Genomic DNA, 23,148 nt, shown 5'->3' on the forward strand with positions numbered 1-23,148 from the left:
TGTGTATTAAAGATTAATTATACGTACTCTTATATGAGATATAGAGAAATATAAAAGTAATGGACTTTGAAACTTCTGAGTAATACTTTTTATTTTCCTTTTCCAGAACAAGATTAAAAAAAAACTATATTTGAAGTGCTGTGGCCACCCCACTTAAAGGTTAAAAAGTTTTGGAAAACTGGAGAGAAAAGTACACTCACCAAAAGTAAACGTCGTATTCTCGCCTCTCCTTCTCTTTCTCCTATGCTTTTTCCTTTCTCCATTCTGGTTTATCACGAACGCAAGTTCGTATAATTAACACACACTAATACTACTAAGCGATAATTATTGACCATTTTTATTTTTTAGATTAATATTATATATAAAATATAGATGTCTGATATTTATTGATTTTTCAATGATTATGCTGAATAATTATTTCTTTACTGATAAAATATTTTTTATCGCTTCCTTTGGTTTATAAAAAATAATTTATTTACTTATTTTTTAGTGAATACGAAACATTGGTACTTATAGTGTTAAAATGTATGTAATAGGTCTGTTCTTTTTAGCTAAAGTTCTTGCACGAGTTCTCTCCACATTGGAGAGAAAAAAAGAAAAAATGAACCGTGCAAATTCAGCTAAAAAGAACCGGTCTAATGTAACGAGAAACGTGAAATTGCATTACAAACCCTAGATGCACCGTAAATTCTAAAAGCAACTCATGCAACTTTCGAAAGTAGACCCTAGCGACATCTCACGCATACGAGGCGAACTAGATTCTCGTTCTCCGTAGGGAATTAAGTCGAAATTTTTTGTCGTTTTCGGCATAAATTCTACCTCACAAACACGTACTAATGTGTATACTTTAATCCTGGAAAAGGATTTTCGAATCTGTGAAAGAGAAAAAAGTATTTGTTATACAAAAATTACGATTTAGTCGGTAATACAGACGGCTTTAGGATCCCCTTGTCTAAATATACAGGGTCATCGAAAAGTATTAGGATCCCCCTAATATCTTCAGTTAGAATGCATTTTGGAGAAAATGTCCAATAGCAAAGTTGTATGGTTTCAAGCGAGGAGTAAGATGATGACCTTGACTTTGAATTAATACTTTTGTGCGCGGAATAATGAGACCAATTAATTGGTTTAAAGAAAATACATTAATCAAAAAGTGTCGGATCCCCCTAATATTTTCAGTAAGAATTGTTAACTTCAAACCTTTATAACTCAAAAAGTACTTAATGAAAAAATGTTTTATTATAGTGTTTTGGAAAGCTCTCGAGATAAGCTATAAAAATATGCAATAAAATGTAGGGGGTTCCATTTAAAAAAATAAGGTTGACCTTGAAATGACCTTAAAGGACATGGTCAAGATCAAAGTCAAGGTCATCATCTTACTCCTCGCTTGAAACCATACAACTTTGCTATTGGACATTTTCTCCAAAATGCATTCTAACTGAAGATATTAGGGGGATCCGATACTTTTCGATGACCCTGTATATCTATCTTATTTTAAGTTCAAAATTTTTGAGGGATTTCAAGCAACGCGAATAGACCTATTGTTACCTCATTTTATTTTAATACTTACAATAATATGATACATGAGACAAATCCGAGAAAATACACGTCGTGTTATCCGCTGGAAAATATTCGTGATTACACAGTTCAATGTTTGTACACACAGAGGCGCCACTAAACGGGTTCCACTAAAGTCACTAAATTTATAAATCTAGTGACTTTAGGTTCCACCTGGCTTCTATACACTCTCGCATTATATAATGGTGGCTGCTTGAAGCCCGAATTTTGTTTCTTTGATCGCTGCAAGATTTATAAAAATGTCTGTTGGTAGATTAATTGTGAGTAAATTACGCGTTATGACGTTAAAACGTTCCTAGATTGCTCCGGCATTAAGATCAGCTTTCACTGTTTAGAGCGCTTATAAGTCTAAAATATAAATATATAACGTACATTTTCACATAAATCAAAGTGTATTTATCGTTCGTACTATACACGGTTTTTTAAGTATTTCACTACTCGGCTCGACTATTTGTCAATAATGCGAATGATTCTTATTTCAGACACGTACCTTTTCCACATCAACTGCCGCGCAGCAGCTGGTGAAGGTATTTAATTTTGACAAGCGACTACGTTCTTACTCTTGATAGTTGACAAGTCCCTGAATCAACCCCATAAACTTTCTAGAAGTGATTTTGTATACTTTTACTTTGAATTCTACAATTAGAAGTCCCTCCTATAACAATGCTAATCCATATTTTATAAAAACAGATTAAATGAACTCTAAATTTAGTGATATTTGTATTTTTCCACTTCAGAGTTCATTTTTTTTTGTTTTAATAAAATGTGATTAGCCCACTGTTGCAGCGAGCCCTTCAATTGTTTCGTAGCATTTCATAATATAAATTCCATAAACAATTGTTTATATATAATATGTGTCAATTATCTTTATTCTATTTGATTATTGCAGCCTCCAGTTCAAGTTTTTGGATTAGAAGGTAGATATGCCACAGCTCTTTTCTCAGCTGCGTCTAAACAAAAGGTTTTGGATGCAGTGGAGAAGGATTTAATCAGCTTCCAGGTATGATAATATATATAAACAAAAAGTTGTACATCAGGTGTTTATTTCAATATTAATCTGTGGTTGTATTTGAATCAGGGTCTCCTAAAGAAAGATAGTATACTGATCGACTTTATAAAAAATCCTTCAATAAAGCGAAAAGATAAGGTGGAAGCTTTTAAAGCCATCGGAAGTAAGAGTGGCATGAATCCAACCACCGAAAATCTGCTGACATTACTCGCAGAGAATGGCCGATTGGGGAAAATGAATGTAATAATCAATCTGTACAAGCTGCTTATGGCTGCTAACAGAGGAGAAATAGTATGCGAAGTAATTACTGCAAGTCCACTTGATGCCGATACTAAGACAAAACTGGAATCTACGTTGAAGCGTTTATTGAAGAAAGATCAAACCGCTCTGCTCACTACTAAAGTAGATCCCTCTATCATTGGCGGTATGATAATATCAGTAGGTGACAGATACATAGACATGAGTATCGCTAGCAAAATTAAAATGTACACTGACCTCATTGAAACCCCGGCGTAATAGAAGCATAGCAATATGAAGAAATGAAGTAAAATATTGCATACTCATATATTCGAGTATCATGTAAATTATCGAACAGAAATAAAGTATAATCAAGTAACCTAAATCCGCAATTTTATTATTCTTTATATTAAACGAATATGTTAATAGGAAAAAAATATAGTAATTCAACTTTAAAACTTCATTTTATTTTTTATAGTTGATAAAGCATTAATTATTTTTGACACTTACATAAATGTTTAATTATTCGTTAACAATCGTTTGTATTTTTTCGTATCTTGCAATGTACTAATAATGCGTGGCGAAGTGATATATTTTAGAGCCGTGCAATATGTAAGAGTCTCACATGTTATATAATATTTCTTCCACTCATATAAACAGAATTATACTAGAAACTAGAGACGAACAAGCAATAACAATAAGTAAATACTAGTGTAAAAAATACTAAGCCTAGTGTCTTAAAGATCACTATTTGTCTGATATGCAAACTTAAAACATTATAATACAAAAATGTATCAATGATGAATGTCACATAGAGTACGTAAAACTTTTGCTAAATAAAAATTGTAACAACTTATAATAAGATATTGAGTGGTAATGATATATCATACCAATAATATATTTTTGTGTGCTTGACTGGTGTTATGTAAAAATACTATTTGATTATGCAAAATACGTGTTAAATATGATATATACCTGAGAATTGCATTATACATTGCTTTCCCAAAATAGTAAAATATATACGTATACATATATTTCAACAAATTGTAAGCTTAAGTGATTACTGAATTTACTATATTAAATAATGGAATTAAAACAATTATAATTTACATATTATGCAATTCGTAAAAGGTTACGAATTTTGTGATTCATTAATCACAAAATATATATTAATAATTATATATAATTAACAATTAAAACAATTATTATGTTAAAATTCAAGCAATGACTAGTATTATCTTTCGATAATATTTACGAAATATAATTTTGTTTGTTAATGAGAATAACTATAATTGCACGTCTCAGGACTTAATCCTTATTTACGATAATAATTTATTTGATGTGTGTGCCTGATATTACAATATCCAAAATTATAAAATATTTTAAACAGTATTTTTTCTATCTCGTCCAATAATTTATACGTTGGCGTTTGAAATAAAAAAAATATTTAACTCTCACAAAATTAATAAAACATGTCCTATAGAAGAAAAAATTCGTAGTGAAAGAATTTACTCCAAAACCATTCTTATATCATATATCACGTAATTTTCTAATTACTTTCTAATTACTTTTTAATAATATATTGACATATGTACAAGACGTGAGGCAACTACTACGTATGATTTTTGCTTAAAACATAATCGATGGTATATCATCCTTAACTAAAACCCAATCTTCTTCTTCTTCGAGAACGGATGTGGCGCATTCCTTTGCCAGAGCTGCATGCACAAGAACACTTTAATATCCGCAGCTGATCGTGTTATACGTTACATATTTTCAATAATCCATTAATTACCTACCGTTAAATTGATGTTCTAATACGTCTTGATTCGTGGGCGGCTTTTTTCGAATATCAACAAAATTATTACCAGCTGGTGGAGTATCGTCCAATTTATTTTGTAAAAGAGTCTTTCTGCATTCCCCAAGTTCTTCTAATAGCTTCAGTTCGGTGCGATAACTGACATCTTCATCCTCTGATTCAGTTCCCGTATGATCGCTCTGTTCGACAATTTCATTTTCCTCGTTCGTAACTGATTCCTCTTCGTTCACCACATTGTTGGAATGTATGCTACAATTGATGCATGTTATAGTATCCATATGATTAGATATACTCAAGTCATCCTTGTCTATTCGACTACTTGTCATATATTTAGATAAATCAAAATCCAGAAGATCTGCTAACAGTTTCTCCTTGTCTTCCACATCTCGTTGAATTGTTTCTAAATCTCGATCCGGCTTCAATATAAAATCATCATCAAAGCTAATTTGCATTAAAGAGGAATGGGTCGTCATTGTTTTGTTAGTGTTCACATGATCAGTGCTTAGACTGCTCGATAAATGATCAGTACCATCTGGCATTGTGACACTTTCGCTTCCATTCATTACTTTATTCCGAGATTTTTTCTGCTTCCTTTCGGGTGTGAAAACGACGTCCTCAAATTCTTGTTGACCAATTCTTTGGAATATCTCTCGGCGATCGCTGCTCTTTACGTCTTCCGCACTTTTTAATCTATTATTATCATTATATTCCGGTATTTTGTTAATATTAGTTACAAGTGGAGTATTTATATCTATTGGAACTATCGGCGGCACTTCCACAGCTTCTTCTGCGTTTATAACCACATCGTCAGTATCGACAGCAACAGTTGGCACAATGCTACAATTTGATTCATTACTTTTAACTTAATCATATTGAAAAAAAGATTAATTGTTAATTCTAATATGTTGTACAGATTTTATAAACATATATACTTATTTATTCTAGAAATAATTTTTTACTTACCCTACAGATTGAACAATATTAGTTGGATCGATTTTAGGAAAAGGAATAGCTGGCACTATACTACTTTCCTTTAATTTCGAAGTTAGTTCTAGTATACCATTAGTAACAGGTTTACTGTATTCAGCAAAAGATAATAAAGGATCCATTGTCTTTCTTGTTTCTTCTGTAAGAAAATAGTTTAAAGATAATTCAATGACAATCTTATATCTAATTATGTTTAATTTGGAGAAACAATAATTATGCTCACCTGCAAAAATATCATTTTCCGGATAATAGGCAATTCGCAAAATATTTCTTTCTCCTTCCAATATAAATATTTCGTCTTTAGTGCAAGCCACATCAGTAACGCGCCGTAAATCGTTTATAATCGATGTTATTGCAATAGTATTCGGATTTACTACGTAGACTACGTCATCACAGTACGTTATTAATAAATCATCACAAAACGGTAACACGATGCCAAACGAAGGTTCGCCACGATTCTTTTTCGATCCTTCGGGTGCAGGATTTAATAACGCCACTTCTGTATGACCCGATCTAACTGCATCCTTTTAAGAATATTTATAATTTGATAACATAAAATAATGATAACTTAGTATGAATGCATATGTATGTTAACTTGATACCTTAAATATGAGTGTTTTCAGTACAGTCCCAGCCTTATCAGCTTGCCATAAACGTAATCCTGGTCTACTTGCATAGATTAGCGGTTCTTGCATATAAATTTGTCGAGAACCGAACACTGCTCCTAATTTACCTAATCTAAAGTACCAAAATATTATATTTCTTTATTTTATGAATATGAGAAATTGAATATAAAGATACTAACGTTTTACGTTCTTTTTGGCCAACTTGTGTCACTTTTCCATTTTCATTTCTGTTCACTAAAATTGTACGTAATGTTGTCGAGACTAGTAGCAAGCCCTGTTGGTAGCTCAATTGTACTACTGAATATTTTTCGTTCAACAATTTCGATGATTTGGATAAATGCTACAAATAGTATCAAGTGTCACAAAATATTCGTATTTATGAGAAAATAAAAGAAATCAGAAAAAACTGTCGGTATCTACTTACCATATAAAAATCAATCTCTGTTAAAACTACTAAACCGTCTTTGTCTCCACTGAATAATTTCATACCGTTCTTAGACCACTCCACTGCTGTCACTGCAGTATTATGCAAGCCACTTATGCTGTACCTTTCAACCTTGTAAAAAATAATAGCAAGATATTCATACATCATTTTTGTATTACATGTGCATGTACATAAGTTTCATTTTTATAATTTACCTGTTTCTTCTGTTTTGGTTTTAAACTGTTTGGCAATGAGTCTGGTGGATTCTTAGGAATTTGAAAAACTGTAACAACACCGTGTTCATTGCCTGCTGCAACCATGTAATCAACTGTGGAGATCACTTGTACACACGTAATTTTGGAGTTTATATTCTGCGATAAGAGAAAAAGGATATTGCTCTATCAAATCAATTGCGGGTTCAATTTTATTTAATAAGGAAATAGTAGGTCTCTGAAATTTTTTTAAATACCTCGCAACGTAATCTCTGCAGATCCTGTTTTTCTCTGTTGTACCAATAAACGAGTCCATGATTTGTTCCAATGGCGATAAACTCGGTTAGGGCATCAATACAGGTAAAACTGATGTCTTGCATAAAAATACCATTTTGCATCTTGGCAGGTATCTGTTGCAGAAGGACGGCGAGCGGCGCCCACTCTCTCAACGGTCCACCATCCTCACACATAGGTGTTGTCATTATAACTATGAACACCCACATATTATAACATCACTATTCTATATTTAGAATATAATATCTAACATAGGGTTTATTTTTTATTCCTGCATTAGACTGCACTACAACTTTCTTGCTTTTGTCAAATATCAAACATACCTGCTTTACTTTAAGTTCTAAAAGTGCATACTGATTTAGCTACAAAAAATAAATTTGTTACTATTATATTACATTTTACAGGCTCAAAGTTTTGCCGCTGCAATCTTGAAAGAGAATGAACTTTTCCAAAAGATTTTGACATTAAACGTGAGAAGCTATATGTGATAATGTAACCTTTATTGTCAAGAGAAAGCAATTTCTAGTTCAGATTTCTAATTCAAAATTTCTAAGCAAACGATAATTAATCGCTAATAACGAGCGCGGAGACGCAGTGTTTTCACTTTAAATAAAGTTACCGCAATGTGACACAGAAAATATGTATGTACCTTCGTTTCAATCGAAACAAGGAATGGAAAGCGGAGATTGCGGAGATCGACCGGTGTTTCACTCTTTTTTTCTATTTTCCCCTTCAAGTTATGTTTCCTCCTTTCCTTCGCGGTGTGAGAGTCTCATTACGATAAATGTTCGTGATTATGTGTGCACAGCGGTGTACATTGCTGCATATGTGTATCCATCGACATTTCTAACGAACACGAATTGACACGACTGGAAACACACGCATTCTGCGAATTCTGTTTCTCTCTCTCCCCCCCCTCTCTCTCTCTCTGTTCTCTGTATGACAGTCGTGTTAATTACGTGGCAGTTGCAGCTGCTAGAGCTTCAGCAGCGAGCTTAGAGTATTCTATTATACTTCCATTGCACCTGCAATCCTTTATGTTCCTATGAGTCGTAAACCTTGCACGATAACGCTATCAAGAAATAAAACATCCGTTTGACGTTTGATATTCATGCGTACGTGATGTAAATCATATAAAAGCAATGCACGTGCACGTCAGTCTATCAGAGAATAGATATACTTCATATTCTACTATAGATATATCGTGACTTCTTCAAACTCCGATTAATTTAATCGATGATTAATTATGTCAAACAAATATCTGTTGTATTTTAATGTGGATAGAATTATTACAGTTTTATTTATTTCATATGAAAAAAAATGATTCGAAAGTTAATCTGTGTACATACATATTATTAGAAATAGACAACAGTTGGAAATTATTTTGCTGCAAATAATCATATATCTTGTTCTTTTCTATCAATGTTGGTTAACTTTAATCTTGATTTAATACTCTGCTGGCAAGCTGGCACAATCGATCTTTTTGTTATAATTTCTGGTAGATAAATTTCAATAAAATGTAAAAAATAAGTAAAATACAATCCAACTTTTATAATAAAAATTTGATTGTGGAAGTTTTTTTTAACTTTCACAAGTAAGAATTTTTCCGGATTTTTATATCGTTTGATATAAGTTGATCGCCAATAGTTAATCGGATCGAAATCGTAAACATATAATATGTATGGATATCTACTTAGAAATGTTGCTTTAGAACGAAAGTTCTCTCATGAAAATACGTCGGAATGTATTTAGTTGACGTATGAACCGAACTTTAATCTGCAAATGCAGGATGCGACGATCCGATGATTTGTACTCAAGATCGTACAGGATGACGCGATAATATTCCGTTATTCGGAGCCTATATGTGATCCCGTCGAAGATATGCTGTGAGACACGCGAAAATCGGTAAGAGTTCATACCGGTCGATCGACGAAGGAATAAATAAGCATGTCGACGATGGAGGGTTCGCTCAGCAAGTGGACGAATGTTGTTAATGGATGGCAATATCGATGGTTTGTTTTGGACGACAATGCAGGCCTCCTGTCATATTACACGGTAAGGATACCCATATGACTCGTTTGATGCATTGCATTCCCAATTTCTCTCACAATATATGTTGCACGTTTAACACCTTTTTGTTCTTCTCAAGTGATCTTTAGGTTATCTCTCTGATCTATTTTCTTTTGTTTCTCCTCTTCAGAGCAAGGAGAAGATGATGCGTGGAGCACGTCGTGGTTGCGTACGATTGAGAGGCGCTATTATTGGCATCGACGACGAAGATGATAGTACATTTACTATAACAACGAACTCCTGCAAGGATGATCCAAAAACATTTCATTTTCAAACGCGCAATGGCGAGGAACGAGAACGCTGGGTTCGTGCTTTGGAAGACACAATACTCCGCCACTCTCATACAGTATGTATACAAATGCAGACTCATGTATAATGTAATAAAGTTTGTTTTTATTACTTCACTGAACTCAGTGAGCTTTATAGCATACTGGAGCGTGCCTTTCCTATACTAAACTATAGAAAACCGTGGAAAAAAGGAAGGCAAACAATATTTCTGATTCTTTTCTACTCGTGATAGTAAAACAGCAACAGCTAATCAGCAAATCCCTGACAAAGAAGACAATACCAATTCTGCAAAGTGTCCTTGTTTAGGAATTGAGACATCTACACTCCTCGATGGCATGCTCCAGTATGTTATAGAGCTCACTGACTGAACTGCACTAGGAATTTCCTTTTTTCATCAAATTTCAAATATATATCTATTTCACTTTAAGTACCAAAAGTGTATATCAATTCAATATACATCAGTTTTTATTAAAAAACAGACCTACACATGAAAAATAAAAATAATTGTTACATCTTTTCTAATACGACGACATAAGAATAGTAAAATGATATAATGTAAGATAATTTTATTATTTATATAAATTAATTGTTTTAGAGATGGGACCCTAAGAAGTCACCACCTAAGCATGATTTTGATCGCAAGGTAGCTGAAGCTGATGTTTATCTTCAACTTTTGATTGAACAGATCAAACTGATTGAAGGTAAAAGGAATGCGGCTGAAGATGAAGAAAAGCAGAAGAAGTATTCTGATATTCTATCGCAAGCTAACGCCATGCTTAATTCCGTTAAACATACCATTGTCCAATTGCAAATTGCAAAGGTACTTGTATCTTTTTATATACCTCATTATATATCCATTTTTTTATGATAATTTTTATTATGTAATTGTAATTTTATATGTTTTGAATAATGTTTTTAGAATACGGCGATACCTGTTAATGGAGTATATAGAGGACCAACAAATTCTATACATGTCTCACCTTCACTTCCTCATGGTAAGATTTATATGTATGTAATACAATGTTTCTCTCTCTCTCTGGCCCGCAAGAAAATAACCGACCTCCTTACAGGCTCATTGAATTTTTCCCTCTCCCGTAGCTACTGGCTCTCTTGATTATCAAGAAGTACAATGAAAAAAACAAATGAAATAAAAATAGAAGAACAAATAAGATAGAATGACATTTTCAATGTCAGTTATTCTGGCTATCAGTGACAAATAAAACTTGAGATTTATTTGTTCCAAAAATATCAAGACTTATTCGTGATCTTCTAATTGAAAAAAGTCATATTTCTTTTTTTATATGAATGCATTGAATAACTATGTTTCTAAGAAGCTTAATTGTAGTTGCAGCTGGAGCACCAGAAGCGACAGTGCAAACTGGCATTGAATTAGGCTCCGAATGCGTGGAACCGAGAGTACCTACATTATCAAATGGTTAATTGCAACATTTATTCTACGTTTTAATTAATTAAACATATTTCAATGTTATTAATGGCTATAGTATCATGTTGCATCTTTAGTTGTTGATAGGGATCTACCAGTACCACAATTCTCATATTCGTCTTCTGATGAGGATGACGATTACTTTGATGCCGCGGATGAAATACCAACTCCGGCAGTCCAGAATCATATTACGTTGTAAGTATAAGTTAATTTCTATCTAAAAATAAAATCCGCCCTTTATGTGTGCAGTCTTTCTTGTAGTACATTAATTGGTACATTTTTTTTTATTATAGAGAATTCATCTTTAAAATTCGATAAAAAATTCGAAAATATATAAATTTTTTTTTTAGATATTCGGATAATGAGCGATTACATTCGTCTATCGAAAGTGTCACGGGAGATAAACGTAAAGAGCCACCTCTGCCGCCTATCAAAGGCGATGGATCAGTAGATTACGATGGTGAGTCAATACCTACATTTCAATATACGTTTTGTTATTTTTATTTTTCTATTTGCTTTCTATTTTAATAAAAATTATTCCGAGCAATCGTTTTATTTATTAAAGTAATACATCGAAAAAGATTTAGAAATTAATATTGTTCTATAAAAATTGTATATACTTGCAGATTTAGCTACCTGAAACTAGACAGGTAGGTATTTCATGTTTTGGTCAGCTTGAATGTTCTGCAAGTGGCAGATTGATGTTTCAGTCTCGTAGGCTCTATATAGTTTTGCATCCTTAAACTATCTCCACTAATAGTTTTTTTAAGGAAAATTATGCCTAGACGTAATGGATTTTTTGGAAACCTAATGATTTTAAATAACATGTTCAATGCAGATTAATTTTTTAAATCTCTGTTTAACTTACTTTTTATTATTTTCTAATTCTTAGAACTAGAAAAGGATAAAAAGTAAGTTAAATTGATATTAAAATTAATTTATATTGATGGAAATGGGCGTTAGACATGAAATACCAGCCATGTATCTAGTTAAAGGTTCAAAATTTCATGTTCAGATATCTACATAAAGAAACTTCATGTTATAAAATAATTTATATACAAGCTATATACAAGCCTATACAATTTCTTTTTCTCATGTCGTTGGCAGGAAATGAAAGGTAAGTACGTTTATTCGAGGAACAAAAAATGACTTCCTTCTCTTTGAAATCTATGTGTGATTTTTAATCATTGTTAAAAAATTTGTGGAATATATTTGGGTACATAAAAGACTTAAGTGGCAAGATAAAGTAGATATGATTATAGGATTTGTAAAGAATATCTTATGCATTTGTATTTGCAAAATAAATTACGAATAAAATTTATTAGTCATCTGGACGCACTGACTTTGTGATATTCTATTGTTGATAATGCAGGTTGTATTTAGTATACTCACCTGTTTTATCAACCGTGACTTATTGATTTTCTGCGATCGTGGACTGAACTATTTGACGTATAAGTTGACGTTTCGCAAGCAAACACTCGCGGAGTTCCCATGTCTCTTTTAAAGTGGTGAATAAATAGAAAAAGACAGAATGTTTCATTGACATGATGATGTGTAAAAAGGAAGAATTGTGGTTGAACTTTATGTTCTGCTGTTTACCTTCAAATCAAAGTGTCCAACTGAGTACTTTACGTTAATAGAACACAATTCGGGAATAAGGAGCTTAGGAATGGATACTTGGTCTATCTTAGCCAGACAATATGTTGGACATAACTTCAAGTCGTAAGTTTTGTGTGCAATGGGTATAGATGCGGTAGAAAATTTGGGTTAAGATCTTGCAATTTTTGTGTAATTTTTCTGTATGCTGTATGTTATTGTTGTGGAGACCTGTACGCTAAAATTGGCAGTATCCAGATTTTGCATTTCTTGCAAGTATTTTTCATACTTTAAACTGTGAATTTATATCTGTTGCAGCTCTCTACGAAGAAGAAAGCGAAACAGAAAGTACGTAATAGTCACATCAAGCATACAGTATTATAGAAAGTAATTCTGCTTATTAATATTTCTTTTCTTTACTTTTATCATCTACAGTGGATTCCATGGAGAGTCACGGCTCAGTCGTGGCTCATCTTCTGTCCCAGGTGAAGATTGGTATGGACTTGACAAGAGTTGCTTTGCCAACGTTTATCTTAGAGCGTAGATCACTCCTTGAGATGTATGCAGATTACTTTGCTCATCCCGATCAATTTGTGAGGTAGTTTTAATTATCCAGTTTAATAAGACTTTAATATGCACACACATAATAGGTCTGTTTTTTAGTTGAACCTCTTGCACAATTCATCTTTTTGATTTTTCTTTTCACAATGAAAAGAAAAAGAGAAAAGATGAACTAGGCAAGAAGTTTAGTTAAATAGAACAGACTTAACATTGTCACATCTGTTTTAACGTTTTGTAATAAGTTTTTGAAAATAATTCCATTTTCTTAAATTAGCATTGCAGATATGTCTACACCTCGGGAGAGGATGGTGCAAGTAATTCGTTGGTACTTGTGCAGTTTTCATGCAGGACGTAAATCTGGCGTGGCTAAGAAGCCATACAATCCTGTATTAGGTGAAATTTTTCGATGTCATTGGAACATACCTAATGTTAATTCTTTTGATAACGCTGCAGAATCCGGTAGCAAATTAGTATCAGATGGTCCTGTACCATGGTGCAGAGAGAATCAACTTGCTTTTGTGGCTGAACAAGTTTCTCACCATCCACCAGGTATAGGAATCTTTTTTTTTTTCATTTGATCGTTTTATCGAACTGCCTGTATCATACGAAATAGTTCATCTATTTATTATATTGTTTGATTGCAGTTAGTGCATTTTACGCCGAGCATGTTGGAAAAAAAATTAGTTTCGGAGCTCATGTTTGGACGAAGAGCAAATTCCTGGGTTTAAGTATAGGGGTGCATAACGTGGGAAAGGGTTGGGTAAATGTGCTACAACATGGGGAGGAATACGTTTTAACTTTCCCTAACGGTTATGGTAGATCTATTCTCACTATACCATGGATAGAATTAGGAGGAACTGTAACAATAAATTGCGTACAAACTGGTTATCATGCAACGGTAGAATTTTTAACGAAACCTTTTTACGGCGGTAAACGAAATCGAATTACGTGTCAAGCCTTTCAAGCAGGAGATAAAAAGCCGTTTCTTGTTATAAATGGAGAATGGAGTGGAGCAATGGAAGTGAAGACATTGGATGGTGTAAGTTAAAAACATTAGAATTTTAATGTAATATTAATATTCATTGTTAAATGCTGCAGTAGGACAGTTCGACTATTTGCACGTCCTACATAGTAAGCTACTGTGAATAACGAATATTAGTATATATTATATAATCATTCATGGATGTAAATTTAATTATTGTTAAAACAATAAGTTAAAGTGTATTTGCAAATTTATATATGACAGGACTGGGCATATATTTAAAATACTTTTATTTAAAGAACAATATTTGTAAAACAATTGTATAATTATAATTGGCTCGTAGCCCTTCTTTTATTTATTGATTTAAAACAATTGTATTTTCTATTTTGTATTTCAAATACTTGTATTTCAAACTGTCCCCAGCCTTGACATATGAATTATTAAACACCGCTTTGATCGAAAATAGCATTTTTTCCCTTATTTAATTTATTTTTAATTCTTGGTCTAATTTATATTTTTAATATTTTATAATATCCTTTTTTTTTTGCAGAAAAGTGAAATGTTCGCTGACGTGAGAGAACTTATTACGGAAAGAAAATTAGTTAAAACAGTATGTGAGCAAGATGAATATGAATCGCGAAGAGTATGGCGTGACGTGACAGTTGGCCTACGTATCAACGATATGGATAAAGCTACAGCGGCAAAATGCACAATCGAACAGAAACAACGAGAAGAAGCGCGGCTTCGAAAGGAGAATAATGTAGCGTGGCAAACAAAAGTAAGTGGACGATTTTTATTTGATTCTTTTCATCTGTTGCATAATTATTGCCAACCATTTTTTTTCTTGAACAGCTTTTTAAGGAAACCAAAGATGGTGGCTGGGTGTACATAAGACCTCTTATAGACAGAATACACAGTTCTAATGATCAATCGAATGTTACCTAACTATGTATACATGCATATTACGTGACAATTTTAGATGCAGCACAATACTAGAACAAAAATCGTGGCCTACTGCCTGTAAAAATTATATATAACATCAGGTTTAATTCAGAAAACGTACACTTTCACATTCAAGCGATTTTGGCAAATATTTTTATGCGTATTAGCCACTCTTAGTTTAATGTAGAAAAGATAACGCAATATTATCTACTATTTTACTTTTTGCATCATATTTTAAGTTTCATTTAATAAAAACGTTTGTCAATAATAGAATACGAATTTTTATGATATAATTATATCTCTCTTCTTCTTCTTTTATCCTTGGAGTAATTTCACACATAGATATCGTAAGTTTCAATTTATATCCACGTTTCAAATATGTGTACGTATGTGAAGTCTTTTTTATATGTATATGTTTATTGACGCTGTAATTTCTTATGAGAAAAGAAATGTTATGTACAATTTACGCAAACCTGTATACATCATATTGTATAGATTGCATGCCATATTGTATACAAAAGTTTTACGATGTCACTAGTGGACGTAAATAATACGATATTCTAAGATTATAGAATTAATTATTTTTGCGCAACCTCGGATTTGTTATTGGCAAATATAAATTTCCAACATGTAAGGAATGACTGACATTCCAAAATTATGGACTTCAGAAATAAATTTATGCATTTCCCATGCACAAAACGAAATATATCATAATGATACTTAGTATTTTATTCTTACTTGTAATTGCCATAATTTTCCCATGTATATACTTGTTTTACAAATAACATAACATTCGGAAAAAAGTTAAAAGTGCTTGAATGATTTTCTTTTAATGAGATAGACATTCTTATCATATATTCTAAAAATAGAGAAATTAAATATATCCCTTTCCAACAGAATTAAAAATTCATGAGTTATTTAAATGTTTGTCTAATGGGTTATTATTGTATTATGCTTATGAGGAGGAATATATAGCATATATATATATATATAGTAGACAATTATTTCTTTTTATTGTGTATAAAAATAGATGTACAGAATATATGTAATGTTTAAAAATTAATATTGTTAGACAATAAATTATATGACATTTAGTTCAAGATTTCTTGCAAGACAATATAGCCAAGAAAATAGTCTATAGCAGCAGTTCTATAAACATGAGGTAGTCGTTTTGTTGATGATAACAAATAATTTAATCCAGCTTCTATTAAAGGCAAACCTACATCATGATATTTAACATTCAAATAATTAGTGATTACAGTAAACTCTTCATTTTTCTCATATTTGTATAAAACTTTGGCAGCATATTTTTGTCGTAAGGATATAGTGTCAGTATCACAGACTGTAACATAATCAGGCTCTGTAATTAAATTTAATTTGCAATCCATTGGCTTTATCAAAAGACGATGCATCTGTTTGCCGACAGATGTTTGCAGAATAATTTCTTCACCTAAAATCTCGGTCAGCGAGCTTTTTACTAATATTAGAAAATCACTGAGTGGATTAGTAGCATTCGTAATAGACAATGTACTATTCTCTGGTTTATAATCTATGCAACAGTTCCATATCTTGAATAAATTATATGCATGAAATGTTCCTATGTGTAACAAACATTTATTACAAGACAACGTTTTATTATCTGTACATACATTGCTTGCAAAAGTATTTTTATGTAATACAGAAAAGCAAGAGCCATATAAGTAGTCAGATTCCTGTGGCTGCACACTATTTGAGACAGAGTTGCAACTGTGTTTACAACAAAACCATTCGTCAGGATCGTATTCTGCATCAGGTAAAGGAAGAAACCTCTTAAAACTAATCAACTTCGAGATAACATTTTTGCAACAGGTGCATAATATAGTACATTTTGATGATTCAAATAACAATTTGATATCATTTACAATAGACTGCGAATGAGTATTTGATTGAACTAATTTATTCAAATTAGTCATTACTTCTGTACTGAAAGATCCAAATGCAGACTCTAATGGTACAGTTTGTAGGCGGAAGCAGACCCAATTGTTCATTATATTTAACATGGATAAGGAAGTAGGTATAACTTTTACAGATGGCAATGAGAAGCTTATACTACAATTTTCTACTATTAACACTATGGTACTCTCCAAGAGTTTAATTCGAACATTTTTTAAGCAGAGATCTTTCTGCATAGAAATAAATACGTTGCAGGATTGCAAGCGTGGTCTTAGCTCTAATGTGATAAGCTCCATAATTTCATTTCAGCAATAAAACCACATTATCGTGGAGTAGTAACGCATTCCATAGTTCTGGAAATGCAATGTAAAATATGATTCTATATTATTATCTATACATATATATTTAATATATTAAATTGCATAATAAATTTATTAAATTATAAAACAATAAATATACAATAATTAATATAATGTAAGTTATTACATAATTTTAAAAGAAATATACTTACTAACGATATACCTTGCATATACATCTTTCCATATGACACGTGCTTGCCAATCACATATGTGAGGTTATAAAAGTATTAATGCTTCCACAATAATTTATACAAATATATTTCTTTTCGCAAGATTGCAGCAGAGAGAAACCTGTAGATTCTGTGGATCCACAAATTATTTTTCAGGAATTATATCTAAATAATTGTTGACAATGCTGCCCACGGTGCTATCACACATGCATATATTATGCGTATGTATATATATATATATTGTGTGTGTGTGTGTGTGTGTGTATAGCGTACAGTAACACCATCTACAAAAATAGGGGGAAAGTTTATAATTCAGTTTGGTGGGTATCCTGGACTGGAATTCCTGCATTGCCCTGGAGGCAAGTTAGCGGCAATTTGAGGTCTAGGCAGGTCTAGGGTGCGTTCCACTAAAGTTAAATGTGATGATTTGGTAGTAATTTATCACAAAGGAATAAAGTCAATAAAGTAGCTGTTCAAGAAGGATTTGTCTAACGTTATCGAGCAAGTACTAATAACGGGTATGAGACTGATTCTTTGATCCTTGGGATTGAACTTGGGATTGTCATACGAAGGTTATAAACATCTGGTTTCTGATATCCAAACGCTATGAAGACTCTCTTCGATCAGGCAAGGGTGAGTGTCGCGTGTGTATGCGAATGTCAAGGTGCACAGCTGTCTCGCTTGGACGATTTAATCACCCTCGCGTTGATTATACTGCGAGCTGGACTGGTATATTGTTTGATAGATTGTTGTTCAGAGACGGGAAACATATGGAGGTTTCAACATGTGTACGTCTAAGTACATTGATACGAGCAAATACACTCTGGTATTAAGCGTGCCTACTCTTGCCTGGACCAGCCTTTGTCTCGGCCTCATAAACTGAAGGTTCAATTAAACTCCTGGAGTACAGGACGTATATGCAAATTAAATTTTTTTTAGGTATTGCCAAACAGGGTATATAATTTCAAGACTAACCGTAATCATAGAAGATGTTTGAGAGTTAGTTCAATTAGAAAAGATTTATAGTTGATGCATATATTGAATAATATGCAAATATATATTTATAGTGGTAAGTCAATATTTATTTAAGATTTTGTCAAAGATTTATTTAAGATTTTTACAATATTGAGACGGCTTTTATATTTCAGAATTTAGATAATTCAGAATCTTCAAGCGATCAATTATAATATGACATAATTGTTAGTCAAGTGCCAGTGCAAGTGTCATGCAGTTGAAAATAATCATGTTGTACAATAATGAATGACACGTAATAATATATAAGACGAGTAATTAGATTAACAATAAGTACAATAAATGGAAAAGAGAACAATGTCAGTTCCTTCCTGCTCAACAAGTAAAGGACTGAATAATGAAACTACTAAGGAAGAAATAGTATATGGAAAATGGGAACGTTTTACTAATTGGGTGCATTGTATATGCATCGTTACTTTCGATCTCGAATTGGGTCAAGCTATAGAGGTGTGACCATACACATTTACAGAATTATTATTTTAATATTTAATTAACAAAATAAAATGAAATGCTTTTGCTAATCATATTTCATGAATATTTCTTTTTTTTATGTGTGACAGGCGATTTATCCAAGTCATATTAAATTATCGGAACAAGAGAGATCCAATGTTTGTTACTTAGCCTTTCCCGATTCCAATTCTGGATGTATGGGAGATACTCAGTATCATGTAAGAATAAGACAAAGTAGTAAAACGATGCAAGAAACTAATGCTCTCAAGGAATATGACAGGAAATCACCTTCTTTTCTACAAACTGATAGAGATTATTATTGGGGATACATATATTTCCGACAAGTGAAGGATAAATCATTACCAAGAGGATATTTTCAAAAGGTGTGTCAACAATTTGATGCAATTTATTTAATTTGTAATTATATTTATTTAATTTGTAATTAATATCATGCTTCCAGAGTGTTGTCATAATTACAAAACTGCCATTTGTCAATCTATTCGGTGAATTATGTGCTTTGATCGCACCGGAATTTTTCGAGACTGGAATAGCAGTTATGGAAGCTGTGGTGCGCGAGATTGATCACTGGTCTCCTCCAGTTCCAGGCCAAATAGTTCATTTACCTCTTATTGGAGTGTTATTCCAGGTAAATATATTTAAAAGTTATAAATTAAAAAATGCAATATATATTTCTATATTGAACATTAGATTGCAAATGCTTCGTTGTTGAAATAATGAACACAAATATAATAGTATCAATAAATAATGACTTTGTTTAAAAGCTTTAAATGGATATTTTTTTGTTTACAAAAATGCTCAAAATGTCTTTCATTATTCTCCACATGCCTGAGCATGACATATACATGACTCAATCATTATTTAAATTTATTTGTGTCTACTATTTTGACGACAAAGTATTTGCTATCTAATCTATTCATAAAAATATTTGTTCTTCCTTTTTATCTAGGAATTTCAGAGTTGGTAAAGACTAATTTTTTTTTTTTTAATAAAACGTACTGTGTTTCTTCTTAAATATATAAATAATGTTTTTAATGCTTCAAATATGCTTTAAACAGTGCTATAAAAAAAAACATATTTAAAACATATTAAAAACATTAATTTAGCATGTTTTAAACTGTTTAAAACATGTTTTTTTACCAATCCTGAGGAATACGCTCACGAAATTTTTAAAATATTTATAATTTACCTTGACAAATATATGTTGTCTGTGTATTAAAAGGATTATGATTATTTTAGACATACATCCCAAATCAAAATTACAAAGCCGCTGTTCCAACGATTGCTGCCATGGAGCACACACCCAATGTGCACGCAACACGAAGACTGATACTGACATCAGCCTATGAGGGCGACATGTTTCGAAGTTTAGCCAGTGTTGTTAGTTACGTGCATTTATTATGGGAATTAGTACTTCTTAGTGAACCAATCGTTGTGATGGCAAGCTCACCGACTACATGTTCCGAGATGGTTCAAGCGCTTATAGCGTAAGTATCAAATCAAAATATCTGAGACTTGTCATACATTTATAATGCACAACCGGAAAACGTTCTCTAGCATGATCTCGCCGTTGAAGTATTGTGCGGATCATCGGCCGTATTTCACTATTCATGATTCAGAATTCAAAGAGTACACCACAGATTCTCCGACGCCACCTGCTGTGATCCTGGGCGTGACAAATCCATTCTTTGCAAAGACACTGCAACACTGGCCGCATATCATCCGGATAAGTAATGGCAACAATAGCGGTAAGTTCTATGGCGCTTAATGGTTAGCGATATGTGTTCAAGATTTGATATTTCAGAAGATCAGAAATATAAAATCAAGAGATCTGAAAATCTGAAGGTGCTAGACTCGAAGCCTGGCGTTTACACTCAGTACAAATCTTTCCTGCAGAAAGACAAAACTATATTGAAGAAATTGTTCAGGGGTATTCAAACAAAACGGCCGGGCGAAGTGCAGACTGCGCTTTTGAAACGTCATCTGATAGAGCTCACAGAAAGCTTCATGATTCCGCTTGAGAGATATATCGCGACCCTTATGCCATTGCAAAAGAACATATCACCTTTTAAGGTATAAATCAGTTACTAGAGATTAATAATTATAGAATCAGTTTATGTAATTGTGATACTAATGATTTTTTTCAGGCAACTCCTACACCACAAATGTTCAATCCAGATGACTTCCTAGCTAGTTTAAGTAGCTCCGGTCCTCAATTAACTACAGGTATAAAAGGCGATTGGGTAGGACTCTATAAACGATTCTTTCGATCACCGAACTTCTCCGGATGGTTTCACACAAGATATATGGAGTTGAGTCAGCAGTTGCAAGTTAAACAGTTAGAGAAATTATCGCAGGCGGTATGAATATTAATTTTTACATTTTTTCATAATCTTATTATAAGTTCTTAATCAATATAATAATCCATGGACAGGATTTAAAAACGTGGGTGCAAGGGAAGCAAGAGGTGGAAGTAGTCGATATGATTCTTAGAATTCGCCAGAAATTGGAGAAAAGCTGCATTGATGACGTACCAATCGATAATTCGGTAAGAGAGAAACTGCGAGAGAGAATAAATGACATTACTCACGTATTGCCGGATGATTTAAAGGTGATTTTAAGGCATGAATCTTGACGGTACGAGTACGTTATTAATTACAAAACTCGCTAGCGTTATATTTATTTCTAAGAGCCTGGAACGTATTTAAGTCAACTCAAAAAGACGTAATATCTATGATAGTTTAAATGCTCTACTCCCTTCCTCTTTAACGTAAATGAATGAACGAGAAAGTTATAGTTTGAGTATACGATGAGTTACATTAAAAGAGGATGCTGTTATATACGTACTTTAATCTGTAACTCGTAATACTCGCCACGAAATTAACGGATTGATGAAGTAAATTCCTTGTATATATGAGAAATTAATCGTGGAAACATTATCTTATATGTTTAAGCATATCACTTAACCCTTTGAGTACGGAACAGTGCAGAGTGTGGCCGGAACTCAGCTGGTGGTAACACGATCTTTTTTTTGCATCAAATTTAAGTATCAAGAGATTGCACGACACATAGTTGGATTTATTAAAATATTTGCCTTAAACTCTTATGGTATTATTTATTTATACATATTTACGTAAATTTATTTGTACATAAATTATTTATGGATAAATTATTATTATTTCGTGGATAAATTAGAAAAGAAATGCGTTGCACGTATATTCGCCCACGATACTCAAAGGGCTAAGTATGTCAACGCTTTTATACTTGAATCATGCTATTTCGTAAATTTGTGAGCTTGCTCTATTAAGCTTGACTGATTATAGCGCGCGAGCGTTATTTGCTTTTCTTCATAATGCCAACTCACTAGCTTCCATCCTCTATTCGACCAAGTAATTTCGATCAATAATTTTATATATGCGGCGATCTTTTTTTGTTATCAATTACTGGTAAATACTCTACTTGGGGTAGTCAGCGATAACAATAATGATAATCTCATGAAAATAAGTATGAATTTCAACTCAAGTGGAATGTATGAGATTGAAATGTCAAGTAATGTACATACCTTTTTTGAGATCTGTAAATATTGATACAAATGATACGTATATAATAAAAATTTATTTTAATATACATAATAAGATATTAAATTAAATATTATATTTATATCTACATGTAAACGATTTGATATGAGTATTATAAAATTTTTATATCTTTTTTCCATAAAGATCTTTATTTAAAAATATTTTATTAGGATGGTATTTTGTAATTAGGTAATTTTGTTGAAAACGGGGTGCTAAGGTAGAAGAAACATTAGCTTATAAGAGGTAATATTTTATTTTATTTTATTTCTTACGACTTTTTTATTGTTACATTCTCCCAATTACATTAATAATTTTTTTCAATAGTTTTATCTTAATGCTTGCGTCATTATATTCTCATTATAATATTCATAATATATTATCATACTTTCAATAGAGTCTCAACAACACACATATATATGTATATATTTATCGCGCAAGTGTGACAAATATATACATATATATATATTTATCCATATGTATACATGTATACATATACATATATGTATATATAGGTATCGGGTGTATGTTCATTTTCATTTT

The 23,148-nt window shown here is 32.2% G+C and overlaps 5 protein-coding genes across 8 annotated transcripts; 3 read left to right on the forward strand and 2 right to left on the reverse strand.

Annotated features, from left to right (window-relative positions):
* Nucleotides 1–1,745: 1,745 nt before the first annotated feature.
* On the forward strand, nt 1,746–3,209 carry ATPsynO (ATP synthase subunit O, mitochondrial). The gene is made up of 4 exons (XM_018460715.1): nt 1,746–1,838; nt 2,061–2,105; nt 2,468–2,578; nt 2,657–3,209. Exons 1-4 carry the CDS (start codon nt 1,818–1,820, stop codon nt 3,101–3,103), a joined length of 624 nt encoding a protein of 207 aa, XP_018316217.1. The 5' UTR covers nt 1,746–1,817; the 3' UTR covers nt 3,104–3,209.
* A 1,095-nt stretch (nt 3,210–4,304) lies between these two features.
* On the reverse strand, nt 4,305–8,190 carry LOC108730749 (WD repeat-containing protein CG11141). Of its 2 annotated transcripts, none has more exons than XM_018460647.1 (10): nt 7,836–8,190; nt 7,150–7,379; nt 6,896–7,051; nt 6,681–6,812; nt 6,436–6,596; nt 6,233–6,368; nt 5,854–6,154; nt 5,607–5,769; nt 4,624–5,480; nt 4,305–4,542 (listed from the first exon to the last, which is right to left on the reverse strand). In XM_018460647.1, the coding sequence occupies exons 2-10, from the start codon at nt 7,372–7,374 to the stop codon at nt 4,454–4,456; spliced, it is 2,220 nt and encodes a 739-aa protein (XP_018316149.1). In that variant the 5' UTR covers nt 7,375–7,379; nt 7,836–8,190; the 3' UTR covers nt 4,305–4,453. The 2 variants fall into 2 exon arrangements, with proteins under 2 accessions (XP_018316149.1, XP_018316150.1); XM_018460648.1 differs by having other exon boundaries at nt 7,150–7,389.
* A 931-nt stretch (nt 8,191–9,121) lies between these two features.
* On the forward strand, nt 9,122–15,301 carry LOC108730739 (oxysterol-binding protein-related protein 9). The gene is made up of 13 exons (XM_018460633.1): nt 9,122–9,241; nt 9,387–9,602; nt 10,140–10,364; nt 10,464–10,539; nt 10,890–10,979; nt 11,066–11,183; nt 11,339–11,448; nt 12,903–12,932; nt 13,020–13,182; nt 13,420–13,694; nt 13,790–14,184; nt 14,678–14,905; nt 14,980–15,301. Exons 1-13 carry the CDS (start codon nt 9,134–9,136, stop codon nt 15,070–15,072), a joined length of 2,127 nt encoding a protein of 708 aa, XP_018316135.1. The 5' UTR covers nt 9,122–9,133; the 3' UTR covers nt 15,073–15,301.
* An 859-nt stretch (nt 15,302–16,160) lies between these two features.
* On the reverse strand, nt 16,161–17,348 carry LOC108730735 (uncharacterized). The gene has a single exon (XM_018460628.1). It carries the CDS (start codon nt 17,295–17,297, stop codon nt 16,161–16,163), a length of 1,137 nt encoding a protein of 378 aa, XP_018316130.1. The 5' UTR covers nt 17,298–17,348.
* A 394-nt stretch (nt 17,349–17,742) lies between these two features.
* LOC108730743 (protein DENND6A) lies at nt 17,743–22,092 on the forward strand. Of its 3 annotated transcripts, XM_018460640.1 has the most exons (11): nt 17,743–18,163; nt 18,276–18,599; nt 18,679–19,009; nt 19,123–19,395; nt 19,473–19,658; nt 20,270–20,517; nt 20,588–20,778; nt 20,835–21,103; nt 21,178–21,390; nt 21,465–21,578; nt 21,985–22,092. In XM_018460640.1, the coding sequence occupies exons 3-11, from the start codon at nt 18,845–18,847 to the stop codon at nt 21,994–21,996; spliced, it is 1,671 nt and encodes a 556-aa protein (XP_018316142.1). In that variant the 5' UTR covers nt 17,743–18,163; nt 18,276–18,599; nt 18,679–18,844; the 3' UTR covers nt 21,997–22,092. The 3 variants fall into 3 exon arrangements, with proteins under 3 accessions (XP_018316142.1, XP_018316139.1, XP_018316140.1); XM_018460637.1 differs by having other exon boundaries at nt 21,465–22,092; XM_018460638.1 differs by having other exon boundaries at nt 20,838–21,103; nt 21,465–22,092.
* The last annotated feature ends 1,056 nt before the right edge of the window (nt 22,093–23,148 follow it).

The sequence above is a fragment of the Mycetomoellerius zeteki genome, unplaced genomic scaffold (genome assembly GCF_001594055.1).
Source record: "Mycetomoellerius zeteki isolate Tzet28-1 unplaced genomic scaffold, Tzet1.0 scaffold96, whole genome shotgun sequence".
Classification (NCBI taxonomy): domain Eukaryota; kingdom Metazoa; phylum Arthropoda; class Insecta; order Hymenoptera; family Formicidae; genus Mycetomoellerius; species Mycetomoellerius zeteki.

What these genes read in the sequence shown, in the direction of transcription:
- ATPsynO (XM_018460715.1), top strand. Translation starts at nt 1,818, where the DNA reads ATGTCTGTTGGTAGATTAATT. An exon ending in TGTCTGTTGGTAGATTAATT is followed by an intron (nt 1,839 to 2,060) that starts GTGAGTAAATTA and finishes TTCTTATTTCAG; the next exon opens with ACACGTACCTTTTCCACATC. An exon ending in CCGCGCAGCAGCTGGTGAAG is followed by an intron (nt 2,106 to 2,467) that starts GTATTTAATTTT and finishes TGATTATTGCAG; the next exon opens with CCTCCAGTTCAAGTTTTTGG.
- LOC108730749 (XM_018460647.1), bottom strand. Translation starts at nt 7,374, where the DNA reads ATGACAACACCTATGTGTGAGGATGGTGGACCGTTGAGAGAGTGGGCG. An exon ending in CAGAGATTGATTTTTATATG is followed by an intron (nt 6,597 to 6,680) that starts GTAAGTAGATAC and finishes TACTATTTGTAG; the next exon opens with CATTTATCCAAATCATCGAA. An exon ending in GGAAAATGATATTTTTGCAG is followed by an intron (nt 5,770 to 5,853) that starts GTGAGCATAATT and finishes ATTTTCTTACAG; the next exon opens with AAGAAACAAGAAAGACAATG.
- LOC108730739 (XM_018460633.1), top strand. Translation starts at nt 9,134, where the DNA reads ATGTCGACGATGGAGGGTTCGCTCAGCAAGTGGACGAATGTTGTTAAT. An exon ending in AAGTGAAGACATTGGATGGT is followed by an intron (nt 14,185 to 14,677) that starts GTAAGTTAAAAA and finishes TTTTTTTTGCAG; the next exon opens with AAAAGTGAAATGTTCGCTGA. An exon ending in ATGTAGCGTGGCAAACAAAA is followed by an intron (nt 14,906 to 14,979) that starts GTAAGTGGACGA and finishes TTTCTTGAACAG; the next exon opens with CTTTTTAAGGAAACCAAAGA.
- LOC108730735 (XM_018460628.1), bottom strand. Translation starts at nt 17,297, where the DNA reads ATGGAGCTTATCACATTAGAGCTAAGACCACGCTTGCAATCCTGCAAC.
- LOC108730743 (XM_018460637.1), top strand. Translation starts at nt 18,845, where the DNA reads ATGGAAAAGAGAACAATGTCAGTTCCTTCCTGCTCAACAAGTAAAGGA. An exon ending in CAAGAGGATATTTTCAAAAG is followed by an intron (nt 19,396 to 19,472) that starts GTGTGTCAACAA and finishes TCATGCTTCCAG; the next exon opens with AGTGTTGTCATAATTACAAA. An exon ending in TTATTGGAGTGTTATTCCAG is followed by an intron (nt 19,659 to 20,269) that starts GTAAATATATTT and finishes TGATTATTTTAG; the next exon opens with ACATACATCCCAAATCAAAA.